The 15,323-nt window shown below is 42.1% G+C and overlaps 1 protein-coding gene across 1 annotated transcript; it reads right to left on the bottom strand.

Moving 5' to 3' along the window:
- Positions 1-11,027: 11,027 nt before the first annotated feature.
- Positions 11,028-13,135, bottom strand: LOC115352934 (coiled-coil domain-containing protein 201-like). Its single transcript, XM_030041741.2, has 3 exons — positions 13,129-13,135; positions 12,010-12,578; positions 11,028-11,114 (listed from the first exon to the last, which is right to left on the bottom strand). The coding sequence occupies exons 1-3, from the start codon at positions 13,133-13,135 to the stop codon at positions 11,028-11,030; spliced, it is 663 nt and encodes a 220-aa protein (XP_029897601.2).
- Between the last annotated feature and the right edge of the window lie 2,188 nt (positions 13,136-15,323).

The following is a 15,323-nucleotide window of genomic DNA, read 5'->3' on the forward strand; positions in this document are numbered from 1 at the left end:
CCTGCCTGCAGTATTTCTGTCCTTAAAAAAAAAAAAGGACCTGAACTGAGGGGAAATAGCTTTTAATGATACACAGGAAGTGTTTTTAAAAAGGATTTTTTAACTCATCACCATCTTTTTTAAATAACCAGATAAAGACAGACACTTAATGCAAGAACAGAGTCCTTGTCTGACGCACAGGCCTGCGTCACAAAGCTTCCATTAGTTTCCAAAGAGTCTCATTCTTCCAAAGCACCATCATGTCTTTGGCATATTTTTCCTTGCTGTCGGGCAGCTGGCAGTATCTGAACTGCCTAGGCAATTCCTAACAACTGGCAGCCTTTTAGAAGCCAGTTTTTTTCAGTTTACCCAGTAAGATTAAAAAAAAAAAGATAAACAAAAAATCCCCATAGATTACAAAACATTTTGAAGGTGGTTTTGTTTTGTTTCCTTTATGACTGCGGGTCAACTCTAAATGATGGGCCAGCCTTTTTTCCCCTTGATGTCTTTTGCACAATCAAACTGAGGAAACCTCAAAAACTGCTAAAGCAGACTTTGTGAGCAGATGTTCTTCTGCACAAAAGGTAGACCCATAAAAATCAGTCCCTTCATATTTCATTTACACAAATATAATGAACATACGTTAGAACAGGTTATGATAACTTAGGGCAGTATGAATCAACAAGGCAATGCTTTTGTATAGGCCATGGAACATCAATGAAGTGAAAGCAGTGTATATGTTTATGTAGGCTCTGTTTGATGTAATACTACAACTCATCCACCAATCTCCATCTCTGACCCTGACATTGCTTTAAAGAACACAAACAGATAAGAGTCAGGAGGTTAAAAACATCCGTGATGTAAAGTTGTGTTTACTGAAGACTTTTGGTGGTAAGTTTTAGGTGTTCCAACTGTTTTCCCCCAATTTGAACCACTTGTCGAAAGACACCACACGAATCCTGGGCAAGGGTTACTTTTCTACAAGCCTTTTCTCATTGGTTTCTTAATAATTCTTAGCCAATGACATCATTTTGCATGTTAAATAAAGTTTGGGATTTTTAAATTTTTTTTTCCTTTAAAGCCACATGGAGTGACTCATAGAACATAAAGTTTTATATAAGTTTGTGTAAAAGTGATCTTTATCCTCTAATCACCAAAAGTTCAAGTGACTTGCCAGATAATTTCCTACCGGGACTGCTTCTCTCAATATGTTTTAAAAAAAACCCCAAACAACCACTGGAATATCCTCATAATTATTCTTTAGGTAAGAAACTAATCCTGAATTGTAAGCTTAATATCCAAAACTACTATGTGATACACACACATACGGCATCAGGCACGTGAAGAGAAACAGCTATGATTGATAGACATACGAAAACCCTAGGTTCTTCTCTGTCACTTACCCCCTATCAAAAAGGCTTTATTTCAGCTCTATGGATTTTTAGGAATTTTTTATCCAAGTAATTGATGGTGCTTAGATTACTGATGAATAATCCGATTCAAGCATTCATTGATTGTTTGTTGTCGCTTTGTGGCAATGACATAGATGCCATTTGGTATTATTTTTCTATTCTGGTTGAGTAAGTATGGCTTTTAGAATTAGATTCTGGATGCAGATAATGAGGTGTTCCAAGTTTGTGTTCCACTAACTTCTGCAGACCGACTTTTGCTATTTTTTTCCCCCAGCAATTAGTTTTGCTAGAAAGTGGAAAATATTTTAGAAATACCTAAAACTGCAGAAACTCTAGTAAGAGAAGAAAAGTGAGAGGCTGTCACATGGCAAGTCTAGCTAGGGAAGGCTGTGGACTTTCTGCATCAAATCATAGGTCATCAGGTTCAAAAAAAGAGAGGAAAAAGTAATTTATTTCCTTGGTGGCACCCAAAGCGTTTGGGCGGTGAGTAAAATGCCTTGTTCACAATGTTGTGCCTGCATAGACCAGCCAGATGATTATTTTCTAGCAAGACAAGTTAAAGTCCTTTAGTCGTCCTACCACAGGCCAGCTGCTCCATGCAGTGATGGCACAAGTGTGAGTTTGCTTAGCTGGAGAAATGATGCAGCAACACTTTGACTTACTGTGGTATGACAAAGCTGAAAGCACGCTGCAGAGCGCGAGTTCCTCTGCGAAGAGTTAATATACAAAAGCTTCTGCTTCACCCCTTCTGCTGTAGTCAGCATCACTAACCCCAGGCAGGGGTATTCCTGGGGACCAGCCATGGAAGTAAAGGCTTTTCGATGCCTACCAGAGTGAGCTATAGCTTAGCAGGGGCTTCAAAAAATGTAAATGATGCTTTTAGCGCTGGCTCCAGGCACCTAAACTAGCATCAGCTGTTTAAATCTCTTTGTATTCTTCAGCCAGTGTGTCTCTCCGGGCCCAGAAAGAGAAAAGAGCACCCGCAAGCAGGTGATGTGCCCTTCACTGCAGTCCTGAGGGCTGTGGGCACTGAGGACATAAGTCTTCAGCCTTCACCACCGTTAGGTTTACTTTCTTAAGTGGTTGCTATCTTATCCTGATAAAGGAAAGGTAAATTCCCCACAGATTTACTCTAAAAGCCATTTAAATATAGTAGGGCTCTCAAATACATATTAAGGCATCTGATGTGAAGGACTGTTTGAGACAGTAACAGAAGGCTCCTGCTTATTTTAATGTCACGCGGCTTAAATGCCAGGACGCACATGAAACTCCCCTTCCCTCCCCAAACTCATACGCGGCTTTCCAGGAACCAGCCTTTCCCCGAGCAGTAGGGAGAAAAGTAGGCAGTACTGACGGAGAAAAAGTGAGATCCAGCCCCAGACCAGGGGGATCATAGTCACGTCACAGCCCGTTGGACAACTCGGGGGGGCAAGGTGTCCGTGGGACAACAGCCAACAATAATTCATTTATATTGGTATATATCTCATCAAACGCAACAGTGACTATTCTCTTTCGCAGTAGAGAGGCTGGATTTTTGAAGGAGCTTACTGCTAACCCAAAAATGGAGGGGCCCCTGATGTTTCAAGTTCCTGCGCTTTTCTTCTGAGGCTTCAAGAAGGCTTTTCTCCTCTGTGAGTATATTTGGCTGTTAGTAGTAGAATCTAAAATGCTGTTCTTTCATCTCTTTATCCTTTTAAAAATGCTAATAAAAATAGGAATAAGTCAAGAAGTCCATTTTCTCTGGTTATCCATCCTGTGAAGTGAGAAGCCAAAACTGGGGGACAAACACGCCTGAACTGAGCCTACCAGGGGAACAGGGGCTGGGCTGCAGGAGGCAGCAGCCTGGAATTCTCAGCAAGCGAGCAAGAGGGCTGTTACTGACAGCAAAATGATACGCTGTTAAAACAGGAGAGCGCATTTCTCTGGATCATTTACGATTGTCTTCCACATTTAGGTTATTCACTTCTGCACTGGTTCTTACAAAAGTAAAACGTTTTGCCTGGCTGCTTTTGTCAAGAAATCTGTTCCTGCCTTTTGTCCTGGGGCATTTCTGATTTCAGCAATGTCATTGCTACTAATTATCATTATAATATTGTTGCTAGCAATAACTAGAGTACTTTTTTTCAGGTTTCAGAGCCTCTACTGTTTCCCCAGAGGACGAGAGACCGGAGTCTGGGACTTCAGTCAGTTCTGGAGGGCTTGAGGCTTGCACAGAGAACTGAAACCAGGTAAGCTGCTGCCCGGATTCAGGGCTGCCTGAGCTATTCAAACACCTCCACCGTCGAATTAGTGCCTGATAGTTATCAAGTGTGAAAGCTTTTGATGCTCGCTGCAGCCTTAACCTACATGTACTTACTATTTCAAACTCTTTGCAGGGGATCCACAGTGAGGTATAGGCAAGGTCACCCTGTCCAGGGGAAGGAAGATGCTCAGGGGTGCTGGCCTCTGCCCGGGACCCCTGGACCCTTTGGTGTGAGGGGAGCAGGGCTTGCTTGCTGTGGGAAGAGGTAGGAGAACAGCACGAAGACCAGAGTAACTGTGAGGCACAACACCCTCGTTCAGGCAGGTCACCCTGCGTGGCACCTACTCTTGGGTGAATACACCTCAGCAAGCATTTTAGAGAAAACCGAAGCTGCTAACTCTACTTGTCAGCAGTTTAAAGGCTCCTTGAAGGAGAGCACATTTGGAAAATAGAGACATGAAGGGGTTAATCCTGCCTGTTATTATATCAAAATCACACTGGAGATAAGATTGAATGTCACACGAATATTTGCCTGACCTACTGTATAAATAATCTCTGCCATCAAACACAGAGATCACACAGAGTTACTGGATTAAAAAAAAAAAAATCAATATAATTAATGTATAATGAAACAAAGCAAAAAGCCAAGATTAGATTGTCAAGGCACTTTCTTACAGATGAAAGCAGAGTGCCTCTCTTTACAAATAGGAATTTGACTGCATTCAATAAATCACTGTGATTTTGCCTTCTGTAGCAAAGACACATGGAAAAGAATAAAACTTCTAGTGACCCACAGCTTGGTGATGAGGGGTCAGTTATAAGAACCAAGGCAGACACAGAGAAGAATTATTAGATGTCTCAAAAGCTTTTCTCTCATGAAATCTGATTAATGGAGCTGTTGTAGAAATGCTTGTATGTGTAACTATAAAAGTAAGACTTTCATTTTTTTGTTGTTGTTGCTGTTCTTATTACGATCAGTGACGGGTTGACCATGACATGGTCAACATGCAAAAATAAACAACTGCCCCAACACCACTGCCTTTTTAATGTAATTTTCTACATTTTCATATATAGCGCTTCCCCCCCCTGCTCTGATTTGATAATTTTCTCAAAGATATCTTTCTAGTGAAAACAGGCTTTACAGACTTATTAAGTATATGCAAAAAAATACACCTTTTAAAATATCAGTTCTAGTCTTATTTTCCTTTAACTCCACTGATTTTGCGTTCTGAGAAACTGGAATGGCCAATCCACCTTTTAGGTGTCATAAGTCTGCTATTGTGTTTTTGCTTGCCTTGTTCATCTCTTCCGCAAGTGTAGTCATCACAGTCTTTTCATTTTGCCAGTCTCATGTAAGAGCTTTGCTCTGTGTTTTCTTTTCTTGAATCAATTTTTATCATCACCCAGTTGTGGCCAAAGACACTCACCTGCTACTGAATATGCTAGTCAAGGTCAGGATACACTATTGATTTGTATGCTTGCATCATAACCTTTGTAGTATAATTTCTAATCCTATGGTCTCAGTGGACTTTTTCTCAGCTAGCCACGGGCATTCAGGATGCCAAACAGCACTTCTTTCTCTCCCATCCCAGTTCCACCCCTTCTTTCTTCCCTCTAGCATAGTTAAAATTATAACACGTATCCTCGTTAGCATACGTGTTGTAATTAAAAGTTTTCGATTGCAATTTTAAGCCTTCCGCCTAATTGGAATGCCTTCCCTCCCACAGTGGCAAAGCCTGTTGCTGCTGTTGAGCTATGGTTTGTGCAGGTTTGGGGTTTTTGTGTGGTTTTTTCCTAGAGAGGAGCAACAAGTGCTAAAGCACCCCTCTCCTTTGTATGAATACTCTCACACAGCACCAGTTTGATTTAATTGCATGCTGTATGATGCAACAAATTGCTCAGTGCTCTCTTGGCTGGGAAGTATACTTTGAAACCCATTTTACCTAGGCATCTTGTAAGTGCTTTTTTGGACCCAGTTTCTCTCCCGGTAAATTTGTCAGCAGTATGCTGCCCATACTTTCTTTCCTATACCTGAATTCACATCACCTTTCTATACTAGGAAGTTGGATTATTCAATTTCTAGGAAGAGAACCTTTGTTTTCCTATTCTAGAGGCATGAGATATTTCTTTTCCCCTTTCATTGCTGGCATCTCCTCTTCAGGAGAAGGTGTAAGATGTAAGCTTTAGGAGGCTTACGGTATCTGCCAGTAGAAGGTCACTACAGGGGACAAACCTGCAATGACATGAAGAGCTGAAAGCAGAAGCCAGTTAGAAGAGGACATACATGTGGAGCTAGGAAAGGCCAAAAGGATGAAATGGAGGACAACAAAAGGGGTCAAAATGGCAGCAACAGTAAGGAGCAGAAAAGATATGATTTCTTTCTTTCTTTTTTTGCTCCCTGAGAGTAATGAAGGATGTTTTTCCCCTTCTTCTTTCCATTTCTTCAATAAAAATGAATTAAACCAGACCCCCCCTCCCCCCAAACCTTCAAGAAATAAAATACCACCGATGCAGGACAGTGAGTCATTGACCTATGATGCAAGTTCAATCTTCTTTTTTAATGAATACTTAGGCAAAGTGGAACAACTTTGACAGGTAACACTTAAAAGCCCTGACTCCACAGCAAGTCTAGAGATGGTGATTACTGCCTTGTGACCTAGGACGCTTGGTTTCAAGGTCCTATCTCAGATGAGAAGGGGATTGGAAATGCCGTCTTCCCAGAGTTTTTTCCTGTGGGCTGCTGAAACTGAAGGCAGATAGATCTACCTCGTGTCTGACTGGTGTCTGCCACGCACCTCCTGCACACAGGTCCCATTTCAGGGTGGAGGGGTGGGACTGGTGCAAAGTGCTGTGAGATCACGTGCACGGGCAGACCCAGGAGGTTGGCAACCAGGAGCTGCTGTCAAGCTCTACAGGGTTTGCACATCCATTGGGACTGACTGCACCATCAAACAAAATTTCATTGTATAGGGGCATTAGGTACCTACAGAGCAGTACAAGGACTGACCAGAAGATCTGCTTTTTTTGGGGGGGGGGGGGGGGGGGGGGGGGCTAGGTCCTAGGTGGGGTCCTAGGATCTGTGCCTAGGTCTAGCTTTTAATAACATTTGAAAATGTTGGCCAATAGCTTCAACTGGTCCAACTTTTCTAGGTGCTGCTAGGCTCAGTCAAAACTTCAGTATGTATGTTCATTTTTTCTATTAAGTTGGAAGCATTGAGGAGTGAGCTGTTTTAATAGGCATTGCGGACCACAATGACAGATGGAGCTTAGGGAGACTTCTGTGCTTGTATGCCCTGTAGAACAAAACATACTGGAGTACAGGTCAGTGATACTGCTGTGTGATATATTACTCAGGGTTTTGTCCATAGCAAGTATGTAACTATGTTGTGATTTAGAGAAAAAAAAAAACCAACTGTTTTTATTTAAGAGTTTTCTACTTTTCCTAGTTATCCTAAAATTGTTCAGCTATGATCAGCAACGAAGTAACTTAGTTACCAGTTCTCTGTTATTTAAATCTGAAATATGTTAAATATGTGTGCTAAACATTTTTTTCTTCAATCTGGCCTCCTACAGCAGCACTGCAGCTGGGCAGAGCGCTCCCAGCTCTGTCAACAGGAGCGTTACCATTGCTTCAGTGGGAACAAGGCCGAGCTCATAAATCCAGGGTGAAGACACTTCTGTCTCTTCCCTCTGTTCTTGGTAGTGTTTTCGTTCTTCCCCATCCAACATCATGCTTAGTCACCATCAGCAGGTAGATTGTGTAATATCCGCTCAGAGACAAGTGTACTGAAAACAGTTCCCTAGGTCAAGGTCATAGCTTAGCTCCTACAGGAAAAATACGGCCCTAAAAGAACACCCTCGGTGGGAAGGCTGCTCTGAACTTAAACATGTCCAGTGTTGCATTTGAAAGCCAGGACAAGAGCAAGGCTCAAGAACCTGTTGCAACTCTGGTTCACATTCATCCATGCAGAAAAAGGGCTTTTTATTTTAGAAAACGTGATGCCTTGGGGGTTATCTTCTCCTAAGAATCTGGTGTCCGTGGTCCCTAATCTTTTCCAGCTTCAACACCTGCAATCCGTACTTAAGGTCACTGATAATTAGAGAGGCCTGTTTTTTGGAGGTGTTGGACTCTAGGCTGCTTTCAAGGTTTGTTTTTTTTTTTTTTTTATACTGTGGTGATACTGCAGTATAAATATGCATAAAGGAACTTTGCACATGAAGAGTTGCTAACCAAACAGTAATTTGCCATTGTTGCCACTAGAGGATGGACATTAAACATTGGAACCACAAACTACTAGTGCCTTTCTCAAAGCCTATTCTTTTCAAAGTGTATGTGCATACTGTAACAGAAAACTAGCTGTAACATAAACTTAAACCTTAAACTCCAGCAGACTTCGGAGTCTACTAGAGAAACAAATGAAAGTGCAAACCCTGTAAACAGAAGAAATACTAGGGTTTTTTTCATTTTGTCCCAATGGATATACTTATATGTGAAGTGCAATAATAGCAGTGTGGTTTTGTATCTGTAGTTTGATGTATGTAGTTTCATATTCCCTAAGATCCTGGCTTTTAAAAATTAGAGACGAGCCTTTCTTTGGGAACATCATTCATTAGGGGTTAACATGCAGTTTAGTACTATGTAGGTCTGGTTGAAGTCCCTTGGTATTCTAACTTATAATTAACAATAATACTGTTGATGTAGAGTATCAGACACATTTCAGAAAACCCCTGAAGCACCAATTAAGTCTATTAATATTTTCTCATGAACGGCTATCAAAGCAATATTGTGACTTTTGCAAATTCATGTGGACCTAAATTACTGCGAGATAAATGCTATGCAGTCTTTTGTATTTCTTTTTAAACATTCCAGAGAGAGGAAATAGAAGTAGTTTCCAAAATCCTGAAAGCCTTTAGTTTTTCGCATCTGCCTGCCTGATATGGCTTCAGGACTTGCGACCCAGTCAGAGTCAATTCTGTGTTACCACTCCGGGCAATTTGTTTCCCGCCACCGAGGAAAGTCTCTGGGATTTTACTGGCACCAACTAGTTCCATGAATCTGGCAGGACAGCAGCCTTGTTCCCTGGAAAACTTTCCCAGCATTTACTGTGTCCTGAATCTTAGAAAGTTTTGCATTGCACTTGGCACAAACCCAAAGACCTCTTAGATGTTAAGCACCCATATTCCCTGGATTCCTCTTGCATTTGATGTAGCCTGAAGCAGGGCCTGAGAAGGACTTTCCCAGCAACTACATCCCTGGCCTGCTAAGGGCTGGGAACTTGGTCCAACTGGCCTTTAATGACCTTTCCACTTGGCCTAGCATCATGGAGGGGGTCAACCTAAGTAGACAAAGGCACTTTAGGGGTATGGCATCTGAGTCTGAGTTTTGGTGGCAGACTGACATCAGGTACTGGAGGGTATCAGATCAGGTATCAGATGGGCAAGGAACCCAGCAGCGAAGAGCAGGCACGGAAGACAGAAGACTTCTGCGTCTTATCAGGATGGAAGCCGCTAGAGGCCAGATTGGAGAAGACATTAGATAGAGACATTTGAAGACCAGGGAACTGGATGGGCTCAGGTAGGAGCCAAGAGTGACTTCAAGAGGTGAGTGGGAGAAAGAAAAGCAGAAGCAGTATCAAGACTCGCTGAGACCAGGATGAGAAGCCTGAAGAAGGAACAAGTGGAACTGGCTATCTGGGAAGGTACAAATAAACAAGAGACAGAACTGGGTCATTTGGATTAAGCACTGGGTCATGCGGCCAGACTAATCTGTGCTTGTCCCAGGGGTAGAGGAGGGTTTTACGCTAACCTTGCACTTGCCTGATGTTAGTTCAGCCCCTGGCACAAATCATAGATGCTGATGAAATGCCTGCAAGCTCAAGGGGAATAGCAGCACATCTGCAACCATGCCTATTTTATCTCAAAAGCAGCTTGTGATCTACATCAGCCAGCAGCTCCCTGGTTGCCAGAGGAACCTGTGGAGGCCAGACAAGCAGCCTGGGTAACACACACAAACAAATACCAGAACATTAACTAAACATCAACCCAAGTAAGCGTGCCTTGGCTGGTGACCTGAGGGGCAACATCGCCCCACTGCCTGGCTACCACAGAAAGCCAGGTCCGAGGACAAGGCTGTTCTCCTGAGAAACTCTGAAGAGTTTCACTTCAGGAATCACTAGCATAAACATCCTAATTCCTTTTAAATCCTGAGAGAGGTTGTAAAACCACAACTCTGCTCACATTTTTGAGCGTAACACAGCTGCTATTGGTTAGCCTGTCTCATAATGTTGGCTTGGGCCATGCTTCTGTTTCTTTGCCACCTTGGACGTGAGCTAATACAAGTTTCAGTGTGTAAGAAGGAAATGAAAAAGCTTCCCTTGCCTCCATCCTTAATTTGCAGCTTCTTTTGAACTCCCCTTTGGAGTAATTAGGTAGGGCCTGGGACAGGCTGAAAAATCAGTATAGCCACACAAACGCAGGGATATGCGTGTGCATGCGGTAAATCTGTTCTGGATCCCTGTTGCTGACACCCCATAGATCACTTAGAAGTGTGAAGTTCTGCCTAAAGATTAAGTGACAGACAGCAGTAGGAACTAACATGAGCATTATGCTTTTTGCATCACTTCTTGACCGGTGCTTCAGAAAGAGTTGCTCTGAGCTAAATTGCCATTTTGCCAATACAGCTGTCAGGGAAGACACCCTTCTTCCCCTCCATGCAGCAGCTCCAGAGAAAAACAGAAACCCCATAACCCCTCAAAGCACACAGTTGAGCATTAAGGATCTCCAGTGCGACAGCGAGGTGCATTTACAGTCCAGGCCTGGGGCAAACTCATTTTGAGCCAAAACTTCAAAACAAACTCTCATTAATTAGTAATCTCTAGAGGGTGGCCTCCCTCCTTGGTGCCTCTCACTATTTCCTCATCTCCCCAGCTAGCAGCAAAAACATTCGTGATTGCATCAGTTTTGATTACTCTTTAGATGAGGAGATTCTCCTTTGGCTAACCAGGATTACACTCTTCTGTGGCCACTAGGACTTTGTCACTTAAGGAACATCAGCAGCCCTACAAGATTTGACCACTACACAAAAGAATATGGTCAGGAAGAGCTGTTGCAGGATGAAGAATGAGTCTTACACAAAGTTCTCCCTCCCTTCTTTGTTCCAGGCCTTCAGCCATTATGAATTAACATTGGCTGTCATGTAGAGGCACTTAATTTGTACCTGACTCCTCCTAGATTTAAGAGGCACAAAGAATCATAAAACCAACCAAACAACAAAAGAAGAACATTTTTAAAGGAAAGAGGAAGTCTAACAGACACTATAGTCAGGTGTGTGATTTATTGGAACCAGCCATTTCCACAAGAAGGATGTGATGGCACTAATTCCATAAGTAGTTCAATCAAGCTTCTTCAATTGTCAGTTCGTGTTCAGTTGCTTCTTCAATGTTTTTAAGTTGACGAAGCACCCATTCTCTTTCTTTCTTTCTCTGTTATAGAAAAGAAATACTAGTCAACCTAATCCATTCAGATGTCGCCTGCTTTAACAAACAAACAAACAACATACACAAAGGCATTATGAACCCCACTGGAAGTTTTCACTTGTTTTAAGCTGAGAAGCCTTTACTCTCAGAGCAGGCAAGTTTTCCTGAGTTTCCAACACACCCATGAACACTGTGGTACAGGGGAAAAAACAAACCAGAACAGAATTTGATGGCTTCACACTGACATGACAGCCTTCAGAGTCTAACTCTGCTGCCTCCCTATCCTTTCTATGGGCTTTCCACAGGGCCCTTGCCAATAATCAGAGTTCTAGGAAATTGAGTTCTTGTGCTCCACAGAACAGAAGAATAGAGACCTGCATAAGGTCCATTAATCTAAACTTTCCCCAGGAAACCCTACACTAATTGAAGGACTGCACACAAGACCCTATTTGCAATGACTGGCATTTTTTTTTATAAAGCACTACAATTTGGATTAAACAAGGAAAGAAGTACCTTATTTGTTTCTCCAGTGTTAGTTAACTTGCCAACATTAAGAAACTTGAAAAAAAATCACTGATTTCTACCCATTCTTACATTTCTCCTAAAGAAAGATATATTAAAAAAATGTACTTTTGCACTAGTGTACACTAGTCACGCAAGCTCACAAGCTGAAGCAAGTACTAGTTTGGAACATTGCATCCCATCCAGTCTGTGATTAGGAATGATACCACAGAGTCTAGCAGGTTATGACCCAATTCATAAATACAAGTTGTCACTGATAAAGTTGTGGAGTTGTTCCATTACTAAAATATTCTCACATTATTAGAAAGATCTGTATATATTCAGCATTGGTAGGAAGTTGTATAGCTTATCTATTTCATAACTAAGGGAAAGCCATTACCACAAGAGCTTTATCAGTTTTCTTCTTTCTGGTTTTTACTATCGGGATATCTTTTATCCCTGGTATTCCCGTAACAAGCCATGAAGGTCCGCTCTTGCGAATTACTGCAGCCTCCTCAGATGCTCTGGTGGGAGCCTGAGTTTCCGTGTTTGGTACAACCTTGTCACTTGGCTCTTCATTTGATTCCTCAGAGGCCAACACTGTGGAAAGCCTCCTTCTAGAAAATACAACCTGAGAGCTTTGGCTTATCTCTTTGTTTAATTCTTGCGAGTCAAACGCTGTTGAAAGCCTCTTCGGGGACATATGGGGGATGTATGCTTCAACACTTACTAACGATACTTGAGCTAACGATCTACTTAGATTTGATTTTGGCATTGGAGATCCATAAACTCTCTTGCTGACATTTTGGTCCTTGATTGACTGATTTGTCAGATCTGTAAGAGATGGCATTGTTCTTGAAAGCATTGAGTCCACTGGAGTGCTGTGTTTCACCATTCGCTTTTTCAGAGATCTTTTAACATTCAGGAAAGAATCTTCTTCCTCTGACATCTTGAAGTCAGGTTTATTGCCTTAAGAAAGTAAGAAGAGAAAATTGTGTCTCTGCTCGCATAGCAAGAGGTGCCACGTAAGGTGTTCAGTTGCTGCAAAGACAAATAAATGTTCCTATTTTCATGTCTGCATTCTCCCTTCACATGGAATTTATCCTTTGTATAGATCAGTGGTCTTCAAGGGTTTGAAAGAGCCACGTTGAAAACAGAACATTAGAAGACAGCTTGTCACACATACAACACTTACTCCTGTCCCACCCCTCAGCATGTGGAGCTCCACATATACTAGATTTTTTTTAAGATATCTCATTAATTGCAACATCATTAAGACAGTGTTTTATCGTTCAGAGTATACAAATAATATACTTTAGGGGTTGCAGCCACTAACACTGGGTAGGTAGATGAGAACTGTTAGATACCAGAGGGATTACCATAGTGCAGCAAAAATTCAAGCGCTCTAGGGATGCGCAAAGTTCTGGATTCAAGCAAGCATCTCTTAGTCCAATTGCCATTTTGTTTCTCTTATTTTCTTAAAAGGGGGTTCACAAACCTCTCATTCCCTCCTACTTACTTGGCATTTGGCTTATTTCTGCTGATCCTAAACCATGTTCTGTGCAAGTCCATTTTCAACTGAATTTACAACAATAGCAAGGTTGATTTTGTTAGTAGCATTTCCCCTACTCATTTGCCAACCCCCAACAAAAAGGAACTTGACTTCTTACACGTGGAGAAGCCCAAGATAAATATATCCAGTTTAAGATATATTTAAAATAAATATCTGAATTAGATGAGCAGTTAAGCACTTTAGTAACTGTTGAACTCTTTGCTTTCATGAGGCAGTTCAGATATTTCATGCAGGTTGATTGCATGAAGCTCATCAAGGGGGAAATATGTTTTAAGTGCCCATATTCTAAGCCCTATAGATCAAAGGCCTTGGTGGGGGCTGGTAGGACAATGGGACTGCAATGACGGGGGGCACAGGAGGACAGCGAGATACGTTTGCTGAAGTAAAAGGCATCAGTTCTCCCTTCCTTGTCAATGTGTTGCACCTGTGTAGGGGCAGAGTTTCTAAAGGGGAGGCAAGAGGTGGAGCACTGACTCTTCAGTGCAGCAAGAGTCAGGTGTTTTGTGGGGTTTTTTTCCCCCTTGGAGAGAAGGGAGGAAAAAGGAATCCCATTATCACTTTTATTTGGGTACCCATTTCTCCCCTCACTTCTTAGCAGTGCTAGCTTGTGTGACACAGTATAAGCAGCACTCAGCCTACAGACACTGCCTTTTCCTTTCCTGTTCAGCCAGCTTGACTTCCCTTAGTCTTTATCATAGAAGCTTACTGTCAGTAAGCTTGCATGATTAAACTTAGATAGGGAATAAGGAGGAGTTTGCAACCACCCCCCCCCCCCACAAGCCCATCCTCAGCTATACATTTTGATGCCTTCCCCTCACTCATTAAAGTTTAGATGGCCAATTAAAAGCTATTTTTTATTTAAAGTTAGTTTTTAAAGAATATTTTCAACCAGAGCTTCTGAGGAAAACAACAACATGGTTGTTTTTTTTTTCTTTCACACTTTTCTGTGCTTTAGAGACACATATATACCAGCAGCAAACTTTTTCTATTCAGTTGTTTTAATAAGACCATTATGAATAAAGGAGGGGAGAAGTCTAAAAACAATAGAGAAGGATAAACCATTTAAGAATGCTAGAGTCTACCATGGAGAATGCATCTTGCAGCAACTTTGACAAAAGAAAACATGCTTACCAGACCTAGCGGGTTCTATCTGATGTCTTCCTCTGCTTCTCAGGTGATCTGGCTTCAGTTGCTTCTTTGCTTCTTATAGCCCTGCTAGCCTCCCAACATCCTTTGCTGCAGAGACTCTCTAAATCACACATTTGGCTTTTTTTAGGAGTTTCAGCAGTGCTGCTAACCGAATAAACTACTAAATAGAAATCTAGGATGAATTAATCATAGGAAAATGGGCTAGCTAACTTATCTATGTGCTATGTTTATTGCTCTTTAATCTCTGCTGCTTGCTGCCTATTTCAATCACAAAAACACATCTACTGGTTAATTGGCTTCACATGGCTGCTTAAGGCACATTGAGGATCTGTCAGAGCATGGATGTGTGTTGATGGATGTATGTATGTTGATGCAGTATATCTGTTCCCATCCTGATTTTATTTTCTCACTGCTTCTCTTGCCCAAGAAATAAATGAGAAAACAAATGTTAAATCTGCCATGAAAAAGTTCTTCTTTTAGGAAAATAGGTAGTGAGAATAAGCGGAAGGTTATCTTGCCACAGTCTGAATTTCACGCCGTTTGCAGCTAATAACTGTGGAAATGGCAGCATTTTATCTTGAAGCAAGTGGTTTCAAAATCTCAGCTCTTAGATGAAAATTGCATTGGTCTGAAATGGTGTGGCTCAGGTGGAGGACTGTAATTTTTGTCGACGGAGAAAAGCAGCGGGGCTGCACCAGCCCTGCTAAATTGCAAGCCAGCTCTGTGGTGGGTGACGGTAAACAGCTGCTATCACAACACTGTCGGGCAAGCACAGGCACGAGGGAGCATGTGCACAAATATTGGGGTAGCCCCTTTGGACAAAGCATGACCTGTGGACCTTTAAAATCTAAGCTGATCAGACAGACCTAATTTGAGGGCTTTATGCGGGTGACCTGAGGTTGTGGAGCGCATCTAGCCCAGACAGAGGGGCGAAGGGCTGATCTCGCCGGGATTTGAACTTGTGGTTCCAGGGAGTCTGGGCATTTCAAACC

Source organism: Aquila chrysaetos, chromosome 18, assembly GCF_900496995.4.
Source record: "Aquila chrysaetos chrysaetos chromosome 18, bAquChr1.4, whole genome shotgun sequence".
In the NCBI taxonomy this organism is placed as follows: Eukaryota; Metazoa; Chordata; class Aves; order Accipitriformes; family Accipitridae; genus Aquila; species Aquila chrysaetos.

Bases quoted from the DNA above. Each gene is read 5' to 3' on its own strand.
- LOC115352934 (XM_030041741.2), bottom strand. The intron at 11,115-12,009 runs GTAATGGCTTTC...TTTCTATAACAG, and splicing joins AAACTGATAAAGCTCTTGTG to AGAAAGAAAGAAAGAGAATG.